We start from the raw sequence: 18,152 nt of genomic DNA on the forward strand, positions 1-18,152 counted from the left end.
CTGATGACATTCAGTTGTAACTGTTGATGAGGGGTTGGCTGAATGCCATCAAGATTTTGAAAAGAGGCCTGGAGGCCATGGTTTGTTGGTTAAAACAGAGCTGGCTGAAGTTAAATCCATCAAAGATGGAGGTCCTCTGGCTGGGCTGGGGGGATACAGGATTGGAATTTCAACTTCTGGACAGTGCTCTGTCTGGAGCAACCATCAAGAGCCTGGGCATGACTTAGGATATCCTTGTCAATGGAGGTCCAGGTCACAAACGTAATTAAATGGGCATTTTACAATTTACATCAGATTAAATGTTGGTCCCTTTCCTGTCTCCTCCTGACCTAGTTACAGCGATCCATGCAATGGTCACTTTCAGAATGGACTACTGTAATTTGTTCTATTCAGGGCTACCCTTGAGGCTGACCCAGAACTTGCTACTGGGCCAGAATGCAGCTGCATGGTGCTCACAGGAACACCCTTTAGAGCACATATTCACCCAGTGCTCTACCAGCTGAATTGGCTCCAGATTGAAGACTGGATCAGGTTTAAGGTTTTGCTGTTAACCTTCAAAGCTCTAAATAGTCTGGGACAGCCTCTCATGATGTCCCACCCACCAGAGTGTGTTATGCTCTAGTGATCAAAATTTGCTAGTGATCCCTGATCCAAAAAGTATCCAGCTGTCCTCAACCAGAACTAGGGCCTTTCCAATCCTATTTCCAGCCTGGTGGAACACTCTTCCAGCTGAGATCCAGGCCCTGCAGGACGCAACGCAGTTCTGCAGAGCCTGTAAAAACAAAGTTATTCTGCGAGGCCTATAGTTGAGGACAGTGGAAAGCTCCATCTTTAATTGTCTCTCCTCCTTTTAGACCAGACAAACTATACACCACTCCTCACTGAGTCTTATGCCATCTTTTATTATATCCAATCAAATAAATAAACATAACAGGCAAGGGAAAACATCATAAAAAGAAAAAAGAGGATTGTGAACCCAAGAAAAGGTGGACAGTCCATCCCATTTCTGTCCTGGAAGTATGCTACTGGACTTTCACTGTTCTAATTCATTGTGTTCTCAGTAGTAAATTAATTAGCAAATTCAAATGGTAAGATTTTTCTATATAATTGAAATCTGGTGTTTAGGTGATTGCTTGCCCAAAGAATTTCCGCTTACTACTACTTCTCAATCTACCCAGGATTGTGGTTGAGAGGCAAACTGGAAAGTGGTGACACTTAGAGCCACCCTGTAGCCCTGACTGATATTATATCCATCACATTTTCATTCCATCTCTCATCCATTTGAAAGCAGGGCATACATGGCGCTCCTCTCTTCCACTTTCTCCTCCCAACAACACTGTATGGTAGCCCAAGGAAAACACTTGTCCATGGTCACCTACCCAGTAAGTTAAAAGGCTTGAGATAGCCAATGTGGTATAGTGGCTAATAGTGTCAGCATAGTATCTGGAAAATCCAGGTTCAAACCCCCACTCGTGTCATGGAAGTTTACTTGGCAACCTTGGGCCAGTCACATTCTCTCAGCATAACCTACCTCACAGTTTGTTGTAAGGATAAAATGGAGGAGAGAACAATGGAAGCTGCACTGAGAAGGGAACAAATGAATGAATTAAATAAATAAATAAATAAATGGGGCTTTAAACACATTTTCCCAGTCCTTAATGCTAACCACTACAACACACTGGCTGTCACAAAGGTTATGTAATCCTCACTTTATCAAATAGCAAGAGATCTGAGGATCGTATGGTTAAGTTGAATTTGCTTTAGATAAGAGAAGACTGGAAATTTTAGGTCTCTTTCTGATATTTGCTAGTTACAGATAATAAAGCAGATAACCAATTAATGAGTTTAGACTGGAGTAACTCCACGCAGAATTGCACTGTTAGGAGCATTTCATGCATTACTTGGTCCATTGCCTGAAAGTGTGATGAAGAAGCATTATGAGTTAATCTGGAATCTATTTACAGCTAACAAAATCTTAAAAGGAAAATGTTGGCATTTTTCAGACTCTCCTATGTTTTCTGACTGGAATACTGAAGCATGGGTTATAGCAGAGATGGCTAAAATTGTGCATCTTGTTTACAAGGAAGAGGATACAATAATCTTATCAAATACTTTGGAAATAATAAATACAATTTAAAAGAAAAGACTGGGTAAAAAGTTTCATCAAGTCAATATTTTGTAACATTTTATATAGTATTTCAAAAGGTGATTAACACAGTTTCCAAGATCTACTAACATGAATGGCTGCCACATTATGAGACCATTTAGAAAAGATGTGAAGTCTCAGTTTATAATACAGCCACCTGCTATTCTAAACAAACAAGTCTGAGAATTGAAAAAGTCACAGTGGTGAACTCAGAATGGAACAAGTTCATTATCAGAATATCAAAGACAACATTAGAAGGGAGTTTAGGCTATTCAAGGATCTAAAGGGAGACTTTGGCGGAAATATGACTGGGATAAAATCATTATAGCTCATACTAAAAATAAATTAAGGCAGTTGAAGGCTGATAGGAATTCACCAGTGACCACTTCATTAGGAGCAGAATGACAAGAGAAACCCAGTTGGTTCCCTAAAACTAACTAATTTTTTAAAAAAATTAAAATGGCAATGCAGGGAGTTTTCTGCTCCAGCTAAAGAAAAGCTTTTGGAAACAAGTAGAGGGCGGTCTTAGGGCTGCCATATATGAAAAAAAAAATATCCGTAAGTCCTTGCAAAGCTCATATACAAATACAGAACACATAAAAGGGATTTTTAAAAGGCTCAGTTTACTCTAAAAAAATAAAACACAGTTTAAAATATAACCAAACCCCAAATCTATTATATCACTTAGGGCTGCAGGCTTCAGGAGGTGAAATACAAATCGATAGACCATGGTCAAATTACTAAGAATTCATAAATATTTCTACTGCAAGCTTCAATGGTACAGGCAGGGCTTCTTTTGTAAGAAAAAAAACCCAGCAGGAACTTGTTTGCATAATAGGCCACACTCCCTGATGTCACTATTGTTTCACATAGAGCTTTTAAAAAAGGAAAAGCCAACATGAACTCATTTGCATTTTAGGCCACACCCCATGACACCAAGCCAGTCAGAACTGCATTCCTGTGCATTCCTGCTCAAAAAAAGCTCTGGGTACAGGTCATTGAAAGTTAAGTTCAATCAAAATACAATGTTTACAGTTTTGAATGCTGCGATACAATAATCCAATACAGTGCTTGTGCAAAGTCTCTGGTTTTAAAATATTAGTGCCAAAAATGGTATCTTGTACCAGAAATCTAGTCCAACCCCCTGCACAATGCAGGAATTCACAACTACGTTGATTCCCCACACTGCCATGAAAGCTTGCTGGATGACTTTGGGCCAGTCACACATAACCTAGCCTACCTCACAGGGTTATTATTATTTATTAGATTTGTACCTTGCTCCTTTCCCTTCCAAGCAGGGAAGACAAAACAGAAACAGAGCTAGACTGTGCCTCAAGGGTCATCTAGTCAAATCCCCCACAAAGCTGAGGAAACCCCACAGGTGCACAAATGTACCACTGTGTTCTGCAGTGCAGGAAAAAAAACATACTTCCAAATAGCATCAAATCTGGGCAAATAATCTGTGTGGAAATAGCCAATTTCTTCATTTCCAGATATTAGGCTGCAATATAATAAAGATCTGCTTTTTAAAGACAGCCCAAGAAAAAGATTTCTTCATGATTTTCAAAGTTGTGGATTAATTTTATATGCCATAACTATAACTTGCTAATAGTAATAATTTTTAAAAGACAGAATTACACCCAATCCAGGCTCTTGCAATGGTTTAGCACAAGAGTATCAGTCTGGCACATTGAATGTCCCAGGTTCAATCCCTGGTCTCTCCATTTAAAAGGTCAAGATAGTAGGTGATGGCAAAATCTCTGAATGAAACCACATCTACCAGGCACAGAAGTTACTCTGACAGACCACTGGTCTGGTTCAGCGTAAGGCAAATTGTCATGTACCTGGAGGATACTGGCAGCAAGGTGCAGTGGTAGGAGTGCAGGACTAGGACTGGGAGACTCAGTTTCAGATCCATGCTTACCCTATATTACAGGGTTCTTATGAGGATAACTAAGAGGAGAGAAGAATACAACCTGTTCTGGGTCCCCACTGAGGCAGGAGGGGAGAAAGGGTATAAATGAAATAAATAAATACATGTATTTTCAAACATCAGGCTGTCAGTTTCAAATTTACTTTTTTAAAAAAAAAAACCATAGGCATACACCTAAGAAGCTTCTTGTGTGAAGAAAAGTTATGTGTTTCAAGTTTTCCTTGCTTCAAGCTATGGAAGATTAAAGAGCCTTCTGATGGGAAGTGAAAGACAGCAGCTCACTAATGCAGGAGAATTGGAACAAACTGCATAACAAAGCTATGATACAGCTAACATACCACTTATATAATACAGCCAACACACTATCCATGTTCCTTAGCCATAAATACAGAAGGAGTTAATGCAGGCATAAGGAGTTCTCTTTGGCACAGTCTCTCTGCCAATGATGCTTAAAGCACCTCCTTATCTTCATGTAGGCCATTCCACAGCCTAATTACACTTCTAGTTAAGAAAGGAAGTATCTCCTAACTTAATTATTTTCCTTGATTTTTTCAGTCTCAAGCCATCGCTCTCTGTACACCGCTGCAAGCACTGTAAATAATTCCTCCCCCCACCTTCATATTACTACCTCTCAAATATTTATAGACTGTTATATCTACCCTCAGTCTCCTTTCTACAAGCCGTACATCATTTTTGGCACCCATCTACTGATCTGCTTGGATTCATCTATGCCTTCTTTTCATAATAAGATGCTCAAAAAGAACTTTCTCCGCATTTTCCTGGTTTTATTATTTTTCTTCCAGAATTGTGCCCCAACCCCCCATCAGCACGCTCATCTTGCTCTCACTTTCCAGGAATTCCAGGATTCAGGGAATTCTATATGGTTGAGAAACCAGGACTATATATTCAGAATGTACACAAGGGATTCCTTGTTAGTAAATAGCATGACAAAGAGAAGACTAGACTAGATGTGGGGGTATGGATGTTTATAAGGACACTTTCAAAGCAGTACTTCTCCATGTATGTATCTGAGGCACAAAAAGCCCTTAAGAACAGCAAAAGCTCTCACCAAAGATAGTGGGAAAGGCCACTAGTTGAAGATGCTAAAAGGTCAGACTGAAGTAACTGGACAACTTTGGTCAGGGAACAACAGCTGTTGCACCCAACTCCATAACCACAGACTCTGGAGACTACCACCTTCCCCCTTCCCAACAGTTTTCACTTCAACAGTTCCATAAGTTTTGCCTCATGTTTTATTTGAAACTTTGAACATGTTCTGCAGCACTGAACACTGAAGCACAAGATGCATAATGAAACTTCTTTTTTAATGCGTATTTACATTTGGAGGGAGGGCAATGAGTGGCAGAAGAAACTCAGACTTCCCCAAGCAATATCTCAAACTTACTGGCTGCTTTCTGGTAGATGTTATGAAGATAACTGGAAACCTGCGAGGACTTGAGGGGACTGGGTTGCCAGGTCTGAATCAAGAAATATCTGGAGACTTCAGGAGTGGAGCCAGAAGCAAGGTTATGACAAGCATGACTGAACACTGAAGGGAGTTCTAGCCATCACATTTAAAGGGACTCTGTGCCTTTTAAATGCCGTCCTTCCATTGGAAATAATGGAGGATGGGGTACCTTTTTTGGAGTCCCACAGAATTGGTCCCCCTGGTCCAATCTTTTTGAAACTTTGGGGGAAGGGGTTCAGGAGAGGCACCAGATGCTATGCTGAAAATCTGGTAGCTCTACCTCAAAAAACAGGGGGGGGGGGCAGAGCCCCATGGATCAAATTCTCCATTATATACTATAGGGGCCAGTCTCCACAGGGTATAATGGAGTGCCCAGCATACACCCCCCATACTTTCTGAAGTGGGGAAAGGGCTTTCAAACTAGAGGATCCTCTGCCCCCAACTGGGGATTGGCAACCCTATGCGGGTGGGGGATTTCATTTCTCCTTCCTCTACTATTTCCTCTTCCCCTTCTCTCAAAGCTCCCACAACCTCTCTCCTTTTCTTACTTCCTTTCTCTCCTTCCCACCAACAGCCAACCTACCTTTATCTATCCTTCTGTTTTTGTCTTACCTCCCCTCACAGCAGCCTCTTCCTAAGAAAACCAAGGCACAGTTGCATGATAATAGCTGCTGGGCCAGGCCTCAAGCACTTGTGGAAGGGGCACATCACTTTCCACTGTATCCTTCTCAACACATGATTTCCCTTTTCCTTTCTCTTGGCAACCCCCATATTGTCTCCCCTTTCCCTGCTTCATTCTTTCCTTCTCAGTCATCCACCAATCTGTCTTTTATGTGTCTCCCACTTCCACCTGTATTTATTTACTTCATTTATAGCCTGCCTTTTTCCACAGTGAGGACTGAAGCAGTTTACATCATTCTCCTCTCCTCTTTTTTATTCTCACAAGAACCCTGGAAGATAGGTTAGGCTAAAAATGTGAATGACCCAACATCGCATTGTGAGCTTTCATGGCAGACTGCTGATTTGAATCTGGGTCTTCTAGACGCTACTCTGAAGCTCTAGCTGCTGTACCACACTGACTTTCATAAGGTGGCTGCTGCTCAACATAAGCAAGCAGCCAGGCCTAGGTGAGTCATGCAAGTCAGGTGGTATCAAGTCACCCAATGGTTGCTGCCAGGCCTGATCCCAAAGAGTTCTCCCCACAAAGGCAAAAATAGCCCCAGAAAGGGCTCAATCCCTTCCCATGCCTAGAATGTTGTGGTGGCCTAGCAACGACCACTAAGGGCTTCTGTTCTTAAAGCTACAGATGCTCCTTTTAACATTTGAGGGTGGTGCGTGTCCCAGAACCAGCACATTATCCACCACAAAGCACTTGGGTGAGACTTCACCCAGGAAAGTGGGCAAAAAGTGCCAGCTTTCTCCACATCTGGTAGAAGGTGCCATCAAGTCACAGCTAATTTATGACAGCCCTATAGGGCTTTCAGGACAAGAGACAAACAGAGGTAGTTTGCTGTGTAATAATAAAGATATTACCACCCTCCTCCATAAAAACTTTTCTAATACTTCAATTATTCATACTTTCTGACCAACCAAATTTACCAGTTACTGCCTCTCCCCCATTTCCCTTATTTTATGCTTTCTCATCATGACATGTTCAGTCATTTTGAGTTCTGACACATGTAGACTGCAAATCAAAGCATACCTTCTCAGAAGTAACTCCTGCTGAAATCTGTGAAATGTTCTTCTAAATTCATATGATACTGGATATTAATCTAGTAATGATGCAGAGAATTATGGATGAACAACAAAATCTTTAATTTGGATTATGAAGTGTAGTGGTTTAAGTGCTGGACTAGGATCTGGGAGACCCAGGTTCAAATCCCTACCTTCCCTGGAAGTGTGCTGGGTGACCTTAGGCCAGTCACACCCTCTCAGCTTAACCTACCTTACAGAGTTGTCGTGAGGATAAAACAGAGGAGTGGGTCCTAACTGGAGAGAAAAGCAGGGTATAAATGAGGTAAATAAATGCATTCATTTATAAGAACTGGGCATTTCACAACTTACAGTGCCATCCTGAACAGTTATGCCCTTCTAAGTCCACTGAAGTCAATGGGCTTAGAAGGGTGTAACTCCACTTAGGACAACACTGTTGATTCCTCTATGCATGAGTGAACTTTCACTAAGAACTCCAGAAGGATATTAGAGAAATATTAAGACCTCTTTGGAGGACCAGGAGATGGCCTTTGCTCATGAAAGAGATGATCAGTCCAAAGCAGAATGTGAACACTGGATGCTGAAAGGCAGGGAACTGCTCACAAAAATTATGGTTTCTATGCCTCCCCATCCTACTAAGGACAATTGCAGGACCAAGTCTGTATCAGACACAGCAACAGGTATGCAGAGAATTTGGGAAAGAAGAGGGCTAAAATAATTGGGAATCATCTCTTGTTGGAACTCTGCTCAACATCATCTACAAACCATGTTTAACCATTCAAAGATATCCAGCATGTCTCACTTTCTAATTTACCACAGTTCTTAATATAATAGAACCCATTTTCAGAAGCACAGTCCTAATTATATGGTTCATTTTGTGTTCACAAAACATTACATAAAGCAAATCTCTTTATTTTCTCCACCTTTCTTGAAATGTTATTGTGGTAAACTGCAGTGTATGCATTTTCAGAGAAAACGTAAGCAGGATTTTCAGTGTTTTCTATTCTTTTCTCACATGGACTTTAAAGATAAACTAATTTTAGAAGGACTTGTGTTACTATGGCTGAGATAGGGTGTGAGCATACTGCTGAGCATAGCTGCTCTTTCCTCTCCCCCATTCCACCCCCCCTTTTCTTTGAAGAACGGCATGTCAACAGAGGCTTGAAAAATTGTCTTTGGTCTCTCAATGTGCCATAATATTTCTGACCTGCCAATAAAATGGATACAGCAAGAAAAAGACTTTTCCGGTACCTTGTATGATTTGTGTGACTCCTTCACACCCTATTCCTCTCACTGTAAACTATGTGCAGTGTGATGAAGTTTGAAAGAAAAACTGCTAGACCTTTGGGTTAAAAAAATCATGCAAGAAAAATGAATCTGCTGCCACCAGGATCTCCGGAGATGCCCAGTAGGAAATCCAACACCCAGAACAATCAAAAAGCCATCCTAAATCTGGTAGGCATCAATGAGGCCTCTCAAAATTAGACAATGGTGGAAAATCAGAGAGCCAGTTGTCTTTTCCCATCAGATTTTGCACTCTTCTGAGGAGGGAGCTGTACTTTGGTTACCAGGTGCCTGATAAAAGAGTGTAAAGTGGCTCTCAGAAGACAACTGTGTGTGTGTAGTGGCCTTCAGGCCATTGTGACAGCAACTGGGAGTTCAGACAATGAATAGTAGAAGCAACGCAGTTCTCATACCATACAATGGTTTAAGTTTTGAACCCTAAGCATTTACTTGAAAGTAAGTTCTATTGAAAGCAATGGATTCTATGGTTAGAATGTGAGCCACTGAACCCCACATATTCTAGTCATGGCATTAAGGGCTTTTTTTCTGGGGGAATTTACCAGAATGGAGTTCCAGAACCTTTTCGTGAAAACAAAACTCTAAAAAAAGTTTAAAAGTTCATGAGGGGCACTGGGATAGCATGACAGTCTTTGATCCAACAAACTATGTTAAAACAGGTTGCTTCAAGGTCATTATTCAGCGTTAGGCACCAAAAGCAAGACCAGAAAAGAAATGAGGAAATTGGTAACATATTTAAAGTTTGGAAGCTGCTTTAAAGTAGAAGTCCATAGCACATGAAAATAATATTGTTTCAAAGAATCCTGCGTGTTTCTCCTTCATTTCCCTCTTCCAGAACCCCCCCTGACATTTATCAACTGTGTCGGGGTTAGTGCACTGCCCTAAACTTCTCCCTTTATGATTAATATTCCAGAATTAATTTCTCTCATTCTTTGTAGGAATTTATCTTTTTTGAGAAGAATTCTTCTTTGAGAATAATTACACAGGTTTTGTTAAGTCTTTCAAAGACTAACAAAAGTATCTAATAAATGAAACAAATAAAGTAGGTAGAAAACATAATTCAAGTAATATGAAATCTCTTTTTGCATAACTGGATATCTAATTTGCATGTCTATCTTACCCCTAAATTATGTAAGTAAATTATCACCTGTATCTCAAGACATATTAATATTATGCCAAATGAATGAATTAATGTTATACCAGATGTTGTCTATTTCTGCATGAAGATAAATGTGTAACAATTAAGGCTTTAATTCAATTAAATAATTATTGATTACTCACCTGCCTTGGAACAGAATGAATTTAAATAAATCTCCATTTACCAAAACCTCAACATGGCAGTTGATGGAAGAAAGGTCTATTTTTCCTGTTTTATAATCCATATTTTTGTTTCCATTCCTTACATATCTAAAACTCCATTCATACCTAACATATAAGGAAATAGACCTATTGCCCTTAATTCCATTAATTACAATAGGTTATATTAATTAATAAATGAAAAATTGAGTCAATCTACTAATGAAATATTGGATTAATTAACCTACTAATTTACTAAGTAAAATGTTCCTCCCTAATAGAAGACTTCAGCAGAAAATTCTTGACTCTTTGTGTAAATCATTGCAGAAGCGATTAATTCCCATACTTAAGAATCGGAAAGAACACGTTTTTTATATATCATCTGAATTCTGACCTACCTACATTTACACACTGAGGACAATACCAAGCAGGTCTTCTCAGAGGTAAAACTAACTCATGTTATTCCAGGGGGTTTACTCTCAGGACAGTGCAGCCATTGTCAGATAACTTCTAACAGCATCCACACATACCCCAATCTGGAACTGCAATGTTCTGTTTAAAATAAAGTCTGTGCAACCCTGCACCCACAAAAAAATGACATTTTGGACCCAAGCAGAAATCAAAGCCAATCCAGGCTTAGGGATTGTTTTATTACTATCCTCTTATGTGTTGCTTCAAGCTAAAAAGCCCACAGTAGACCCTTTCCTCCTCCTTTCCCCTTACAGCCTAAGATGTGCTGTGACTGGAAGCCAGGTCCCTTTGCAGAACATTACCTGTTGATGAGGCAGCCCTTGAGGTTGCTGTGGTTGTCATGGACTGTGTGGGGCTGCTGCTCTTCATCAGTAAGCAAGAACCACTGGCATTGTTCTCTTTCTTCATGTACATTTCTGTGGCACTCGGCAAAGGGATGGGATGGCTGATGCCCAGTTCTTCCTCTTGAGCTTGCTGCCTTCTCAGGGCCACCTGCAAACAAGAAGATTTCAGCGGTGCTGGCTTTCTAGCTTGAAAGGGGGAATTTAAATGACATAAATGAGATAAAAGTCAGGGCTCAAATCTCCATCTTAAACTGCTTAGAAGTGTTAAGACAAGGACATGGCAGGGAGTAGAAGTCAAGATGGCTGCACAAAACCCTCTCTAATTTATGCTCACTTAACCTTGGAAACTTCACTAAATCATTAAAAAGTTTTGTTGCAAGGAATCCTGAATCACAGCTGTAATTATGGCACATCCAGCTTCTTGGAGAATAACACAGTCCAATAAACACTGCAGTATTCTGTCATTCTGCAAACTGTGTAAAAAAGGAATTGTGCAGAAGGGCACTTCTATAAAGGAAATAAGGCTGCAATATAATGGGGACAGATAATTCATTGTTTTCTACTTTTTAAAGTCCATTTTTGCCCTGTTTACATCATGTCTGTTACTTTTTTGCATTGTTTCTAATGTTTTGGATGCCCCTTGCTATCTGACTGCAATACATTGGAGTGGATCCAACCATCCTTAAAGTACCTGTTCTCCAGTCTACAACTTCCTTCCACAACTTCCAATGGAATCTCCTTAGATTGGAGGAAAGCTTCAAACTTTAGACAAAAGGAAGGGTGGTATATAAATATTTTAACAAACTTTACTCAGTGTAGGGATAGGATATGGGTATGATCCACCCAACTGTGTAATCTTCTCAACCAGAAAATCAAGGTATAAATAAATAAAATAAAAATGAATATGTATATATTTATTTACTCCATGCATGCCCCACCTTTCTCCACAATAGGGATTCAAGCAGCTTACACTGTCATTCTCTCCTACACCTTATTATCTGAACAACCATGTGCAGTATGTTAACTTGAGAGTGTATGACTGGCCCAAGGTGACCCACCAAGTTCCCTGGCATAGTAGCTGTAGGACAGTGACAGGTCCATGAAATTGTCAAGCAATTTTAAAAATATATTCCATAGCAGCAAAAACACTACAAAAACAATGTTGCTCTTAGCTTTTATAGTATTGGGGGGCAGGATCATAATTCTTCTTTGGGACTTGATTGATACAGTCAAATGTCTGAATAAGTTTCTGTTATACCACCTTGCATTCCATATGTATAACCAGGGCCAGCCCTGCCACTAGGCAAATTAGGTGATTGCCTAGGGTGCCGGCCTTCTGGGGGCCTCAAATTGGGCACTCCCCCATGTGACTTGGTGATGTTTTCTGTGGGGGGGGGGGGGGAAGCACCAGAAGTCAGCCTTGCCTAGGGTGCCAGACAGTTTGGGGCTGGCCCTGTGTATAATCCAAATGTGCTTGAGGATGGCTACTCTGAGATTTCTGAAAGTGACCAGGGAGGCTTGGGGTTCTTCATATCAAACTTGGCAGTTGTCTTGATGTATTACAATCCATGCAGTTGGATGGTAGTACAGTTAAACCCTTTCTTAAACAAAGGATTCTAGATATCAAAAAACACGATTTGTTCCAGATTAAATGTTATTCTTCAAGCACAAGAAACCTGAATCGAATAGTTTTGATGCCATACTTGCAGAATTTAGACAAACTGATTATAGAAGAGCCTTCACACTCATGAAAGCGAATATGCTCCCTTCAGCAGTCACAGAAGTTAAATACAAGATGCACCCCTATGAGGAAAGGTTATGTATCTGCGGAGATGGGAGGACAGAGATGAGAGAGCACATGCTCTTTGAATGTAAACTTTATCAGAACATTCACTCGACTTATATTAGTCCTATTTGTGACCAATTCCCAGGGAGAGATTTTAGCGGATAGGAACCAGGAAATTACTATGAAGGCTGCAACATTTGCTGTACAAGCCATAAGACTCCGTAAACAACTAATGGATAAAAACATTTAAATGTCTATGAAATATTTTAATTTATAACTAGAAATGTTTTATATATATGGAAACTGAAATTTTTATGTATATTTTGTATTGTGTCCAAGTTCAAATGTATACCTTGCGGGGAGGAGGTTATGCCAATTGTTACCTATTTTCTTTCTTTTTGGATGTGTCTCTGACCATATTAAACTAAACTTGAGTACAATCCTGTCTGCTCAGCATATAATAATTTTATTTGCTCTTTTCTGAAGAACTCAAATGAATCTGCACCAGAAATTTCTATAAGGGCACTACAAAGAAGGCTGTTGTATTTTCAATTACGTACTTTCCTACTGATTCCTAACATTCAGTTTGTCTTTTTCACTGTTGTTATAAACTAAGCTGATGTTTTTCACTGCCATTACAAACTAAAATGATATCTGCCATAATCTTATGGATCAGTTCAGATTCTACTGGAACATATGTAGTTAGAAACATTGGCCCCATATTTCTCAGCCTGGAGTCTGCTAATTTACCAACTTAGTTTGTGTCTGAAAGTTGCCTATTATCAGCTTGTAATTATTTACATACCATGATTTATATTTCATGATAAAGGACAATAAAAATATGGTTCCGTTCACACAAAAGCTCACAGCCCAACATGCCTGAAGTTAATAAACATGTTTTAAGGGTATCACAGAAGCATACTTTACAGAAGTTAAGATACAACGCCAGTTCTTGGGAAATCACCGTCACACGCCGATGTTAAGTTTCTCTAGCAAATCTGATGAAGAACTGACTTCCTCTGTTCAAAAAGCATATTCCAGAGGGGGGAGAGGAGGCCCAATATCTTTATATATAATATGGATTTTTACTTCTGGCAGTTACAAGGAATCAAAGGACTTGTGCCACAGCAGGGGAGCAGTCTGGGAGATGCAGCCAGCCCCAGTAGCAGAAGAACAGGCTGTGCTATAGTGGATACATTTGCAAGAAGCTGGAGTTTTAAAAAGCATGAGGCTTGCACAAATTTGTGCATTAGGATGGGAAACTGCAGAGCAGAACACCATCATTGTCAGAACAGAATTTCTCTTCAAATGCAAGCATTACTTCAATGAGAACCTCATGCTTCCTTTAGCTGTGCACTGCTGCTATGGTTCAAGCAAGTATGTATGAAGGCCAGTATCTCCCTGATCCCAGCTTCAGAACTGCCAGAGCTTTCTTTTCCCTTGAGTAGATTCCTGTACCTTGAACAAGCTGCACAATAGCTGCAGTAATGATGGCAAAACCCTGATCTGAGCCTCTGTGAGAAAGATGGGCAATAAACAGGCTAAATAAACAAATGAATAAATAAAAATTTAACTGGAGATGCCAGAGACCGAGACCTTATGCAGCACACAAAACAGATATTCTACCACCAAGCCATATCCTCTTATGCAGGTTAGGGCCAGCAATGAAGAGGAAGATCTTGCAAAATAGTGAACAAGTTGAATTCCATGCTAAAATGCAACAAGGGTCCCTCATGAGATGTCCTACTCAAATCTTAGATGCTCTTATACAGAGCTTAGGAAACAAGCAGGAGAAACTGGAAATGACTGTACAGGAATGTAAGTATTAATAGGCATTGCTGAAAAATGGTGGGATCACTCTTGTGACTGGAATATAGGAACTGAAGGGCAACTCTTCAACAGGAATAGATGCAACATTACATATTAAAAATGGATACGTATAGAAACCCAGGAAAATAATTGTGGTGTAGTTGAGAGCCTGAGGCAGCTTACAATTGAAATAATAAAGTATAAAAACAAACAAGAAGCCACTATAAAACAAACCCAGGGATATAAAACCAGAATAAAGTGATGCATTAAAAAACCCAAACCCTCAGGCTTGCTGTGTATCATAAAACAACTTGAAAGATAAAGTCCCTTGTTAAAAGTCTACATTTACAAAATGTTTTGACCTGGTGCCTAAAAGTCAGAAAGGCAGCTACCAGGCAAGCCTTCAAAGACAGAAACAAAAAATTAAAAGCTCATGAGTGTTGTAAAATTGGTCTGAGGTTCATACAGTGAAGTTTAGTAGGAACAAATTTAGGGTTTAAGAATCTGCTGCTTGGCCTCGACACACATATTCTTAGGAAATGGGAGGACCTGGTGGGGCATTATAGTGCAGACAGTAGTTTTATACAAAGTACTTCACCTGTGCAAATAATAGTGATGTTCTAAAAAGATGGTGGGACTTGATTCTAACTAAGTACAATTGGCCTGTATATCTAAAATGCTCAATGCATCTGAACAGGATCTTTTACTGAAATCATCAGATTTTCTCGGTTTTAATGTATTTTTGTAACTCAAGTGGAAGTTGATAATTACAGCATTACATATTTTGTTCACTTTCCATTAATGCTCTTATCAAAATCTGGCCAGAATTTCTTTCTCACTATACACAAGAGGAGTTCTCATCAGCCCTTCAGCACTTTCATTTTTACAACTATGCAGGTTAAAAATGGCTGGGCTCATGACAGAAGGACTCATATAAAGTCCTTGCTGGTAGAGATTTTTGAACAGAGAGACTGAACGAAGATTTGGAAGAGTGCTAACTAGAGATATCCAGCACTAGTCAGGAGGCTGGACTTTTTTCACTTGGGAGCCCTTGCAACTCTGCAGTTCTATTAACATACCAAAGGTCAATTTCATCCTACTGAAATCCAGGACACTAGAGACAGCTAGAGCTCAATCTGGTTACGTGAGCCAGGCTGTGATCTAAGGGAGAGGGGACTTCAAGCCTGCCATGAGATCTATAACTTTCAGTGTACCAGGAGGGAATGTCTGGACCCTTTTCAGGAACACAGATCTCACTGCTGGTCTTTGTCTTCACCAAACGTAGCCACATAACTAAGAATTAGTAGCTTGCCCTTGACTCAAAGGATTCTCCTCATCTCCCTATCCCACCTCCCAATTTCTGTGCCAGTGTTCCATGGCAATTCCTGTCCTCTCTTCCTCAAACCTGCTTTGCCCATCTACAGACCTTAAGCCCTTGCACAGCAGATGCCATGATCCTCTGATGTGGGTTGCAGATAGCACATGGGGGGGCGGATTTGCAGATAGCACATGGGGGCGGCCAAGCTGGGCAACTCTCCAGTCCAAATGCAGTCAAAACTCCAGGACTGATGTTGTGTGTGTGCAAGCATTTTTAGGGAGAAACCCTAAACTGGTCTACTCAGAAGGTAGTTCCATGTTACTCCCAGCACAGTGGCCTTAAGTTTACAGCTTCTTTATCATTTCCACCTATTTGCGTAAGTGAAAATTTGCCATGGGTCTTTTTTCCCAAATCACTTTAAGCAAAAGTGTACTCTGAAAAAAAAATTAAACATGCATAGTCAAATTGGAGATCAAACTCCGGCACTAGGTGTACTATCAAGAAGCATCTGCGTGGGTGCATTCTCTTCTGAATTCACTGCAACTTGCACACTTCTTTTTGAATTTTCTAATCAGTAAAGAGGTTTTTAAAAAAATTAACATTACTAATTTTAACCACATGGATTCTAAGCTCCTGAGTAGCCCTGGCGAGGAAGACTACACTTAAACTTCTGAACAATTTTGGAAACCTGAAAAGACACTGGGCTTTCTCAGGCTACTGAGCTGCTGGAATCTGGAGAAACCCCGCAGCTGCTCAGCCTAGACCTCCCAGTTCCCCCGGGGATCCACAGAGGAGAGCGCTGGGGCGGGCGGGGGGGCGCTATACTGAAGTCAAGACAATCTTGGGGAGTCTCTATTTTTCTTCCCGGCAAAGGAGCCAAGCAGCAGGATCAGAAATGAACTCTCCATTCGACGGGTAGTGCAAGCAACCCTCGCAGAAAGTCTCAGCGATAACAGAATATTGTTGGAGAAGACACAGAGCACACACACTAAATAATGCATTCTCCAACTGGACTTTGCCAGTTCATTCAGTAAAATGCAATTGGAAAGTGCATCATTTAGCGCGTGTGATGGCAACCAGAGATGCCCATGGGAGGTAGAAAGCGACAGGCCACCTGCACCCTTCAGTGATTATACTGGATTCGTGGGAATCTTCTGGAAGGCGAGCGGGAAGCGAGTGCAACCGATGCCCGGGCTTCTTCTAGGGCGACGAGCGCCTCGGGCCGCGCAGCTTCCTGGAGCTGTCGAGCAGAGGTGGCTTGCAGAGCCCCAGCCCGCGCCCCCCCCCCCCCGCCCCTCCAGCGGCATCTCCCGCTCGCCAGGTCCCTAGCAGGGCAGGCAGGGACTCGACGCCTCTGCAAGTGCCGCCGCCGCCGCCGCCGCCGTCGGGGTGCGCCCCTCCCGCTGGCTGTCGGGGCCGGGCGGCTCACCTGGGCGGCCATGACCCGCTGCCGCTCGGCGATCAGGCTGCACTTCTTGCACTGGCAGTCCCGCCACATGCAGAAGCGCTTGTGGCCCTTCAGCGGCGAGGAGTAGCCGTGGTTCCTGCAGCGGGCGCACTGGGGCCGCCGCGGAGACTTCTTGCCCGCAGCCCCGCCCTTGGCCCCCGCCGGGACCCCCCGCTTGCCTCCCGCCGCCGGCTCCGACGACGACGACGAGGAGGAAGAGGCGGCCGGGGGCTTGCCGAAGGCGGACGACGAGGAGGTGGTCTCGTGGGACATGGCGACAGCCGGGGCTCCCGGCGGCTCAACTGCACCCGGGCGGGCTCTTGGGCGAACTTGAGAGCACGCGGCCGAGAGGCGGGCAGCGCAGGCCCCGCCCCTCCGCTCTCTCGCCCTCCCCCAGCCAGGGGCCACCTTGCTTGGGCCGCCTCCGCTGAAGCCCAGCAGCCTTCGAGACCCAAGTGCGGCCTGGAGGTCCCACAGCCCGTCCCCTCGCAACACAGGGCGTGAAGCCGCCGCCTGGCCTTGGCAAGCCTCCCCTTCCCCGTCACCTGCTGCTGCCGCCGCCTGATCCCCCCCCCCCCCCTGTAACTGGAGCAAAGCGGGCCTGCCTCGTGGCCCTCGAGGGCCTGCCCCCCCCCCGATCCTTTCCATCCCGGCCCCGCGTGGCCTCCTGTCTCTTGCAAGGGTGGTTGGGGCAGACGGGATTCTGAGTTCCCTGCAAATAGAAAAGAAGGAAGCAGGGCAGGGCAGGGCAGGGGGGCTGCGTGAACTCTCAGCAGGAGCAGCAATCTTCCTCTCAAACCACCTTCAGCTCTGGGGAAAACGAAGAACCCGACAGTCTGTCTCCAGCCCATGAATCAACTGTACATTCTTTGCACAATGAAATCATGATCTGGAAAGGAAAATTGTCTTTTAGCCTCTGACATTAAAATAAAAAACCCTTGTGAATATGGTTAATGTAGCATGGAACACAAGAAACAGCCACATTAAATGTGAATAATAATTCCTAGCTATGTGGCTGTTTGATTCCAACGACCTGCAGGAGGCATTGCACACCTTCCGGGGAAGAGATGTAGTTACTGAGAAAAGACCCCACCCCTCCTGAGAGTTTGTCTTTTTCTT

At 42.4% G+C, this 18,152-nt stretch overlaps 1 protein-coding gene across 1 annotated transcript in view; it reads right to left on the reverse strand.

The window, feature by feature from the left end:
- The window catches only part of DMRT1 (doublesex and mab-3 related transcription factor 1), a 106,792-nt gene extending 89,609 nt beyond the window's left edge, over nt 1–17,183 (reverse strand). The window contains exons 1-2 of the mRNA XM_060237414.1: nt 17,016–17,183; nt 10,632–10,821 (exon numbers count right to left, since the gene is read on the reverse strand). Coding sequence (XP_060093397.1) covers nt 10,632–10,821; nt 17,016–17,084 — 259 coding nt within the window. The 5' untranslated portion in view covers nt 17,085–17,183. The remainder of the gene's footprint in view (nt 1–10,631; nt 10,822–17,015) is intronic.
- Between the last annotated feature and the right edge of the window lie 969 nt (nt 17,184–18,152).

Source organism: Heteronotia binoei, chromosome 4, assembly GCF_032191835.1.
Source record: "Heteronotia binoei isolate CCM8104 ecotype False Entrance Well chromosome 4, APGP_CSIRO_Hbin_v1, whole genome shotgun sequence".
NCBI lineage: Eukaryota > Metazoa > Chordata > Lepidosauria > Squamata > Gekkonidae > Heteronotia > Heteronotia binoei.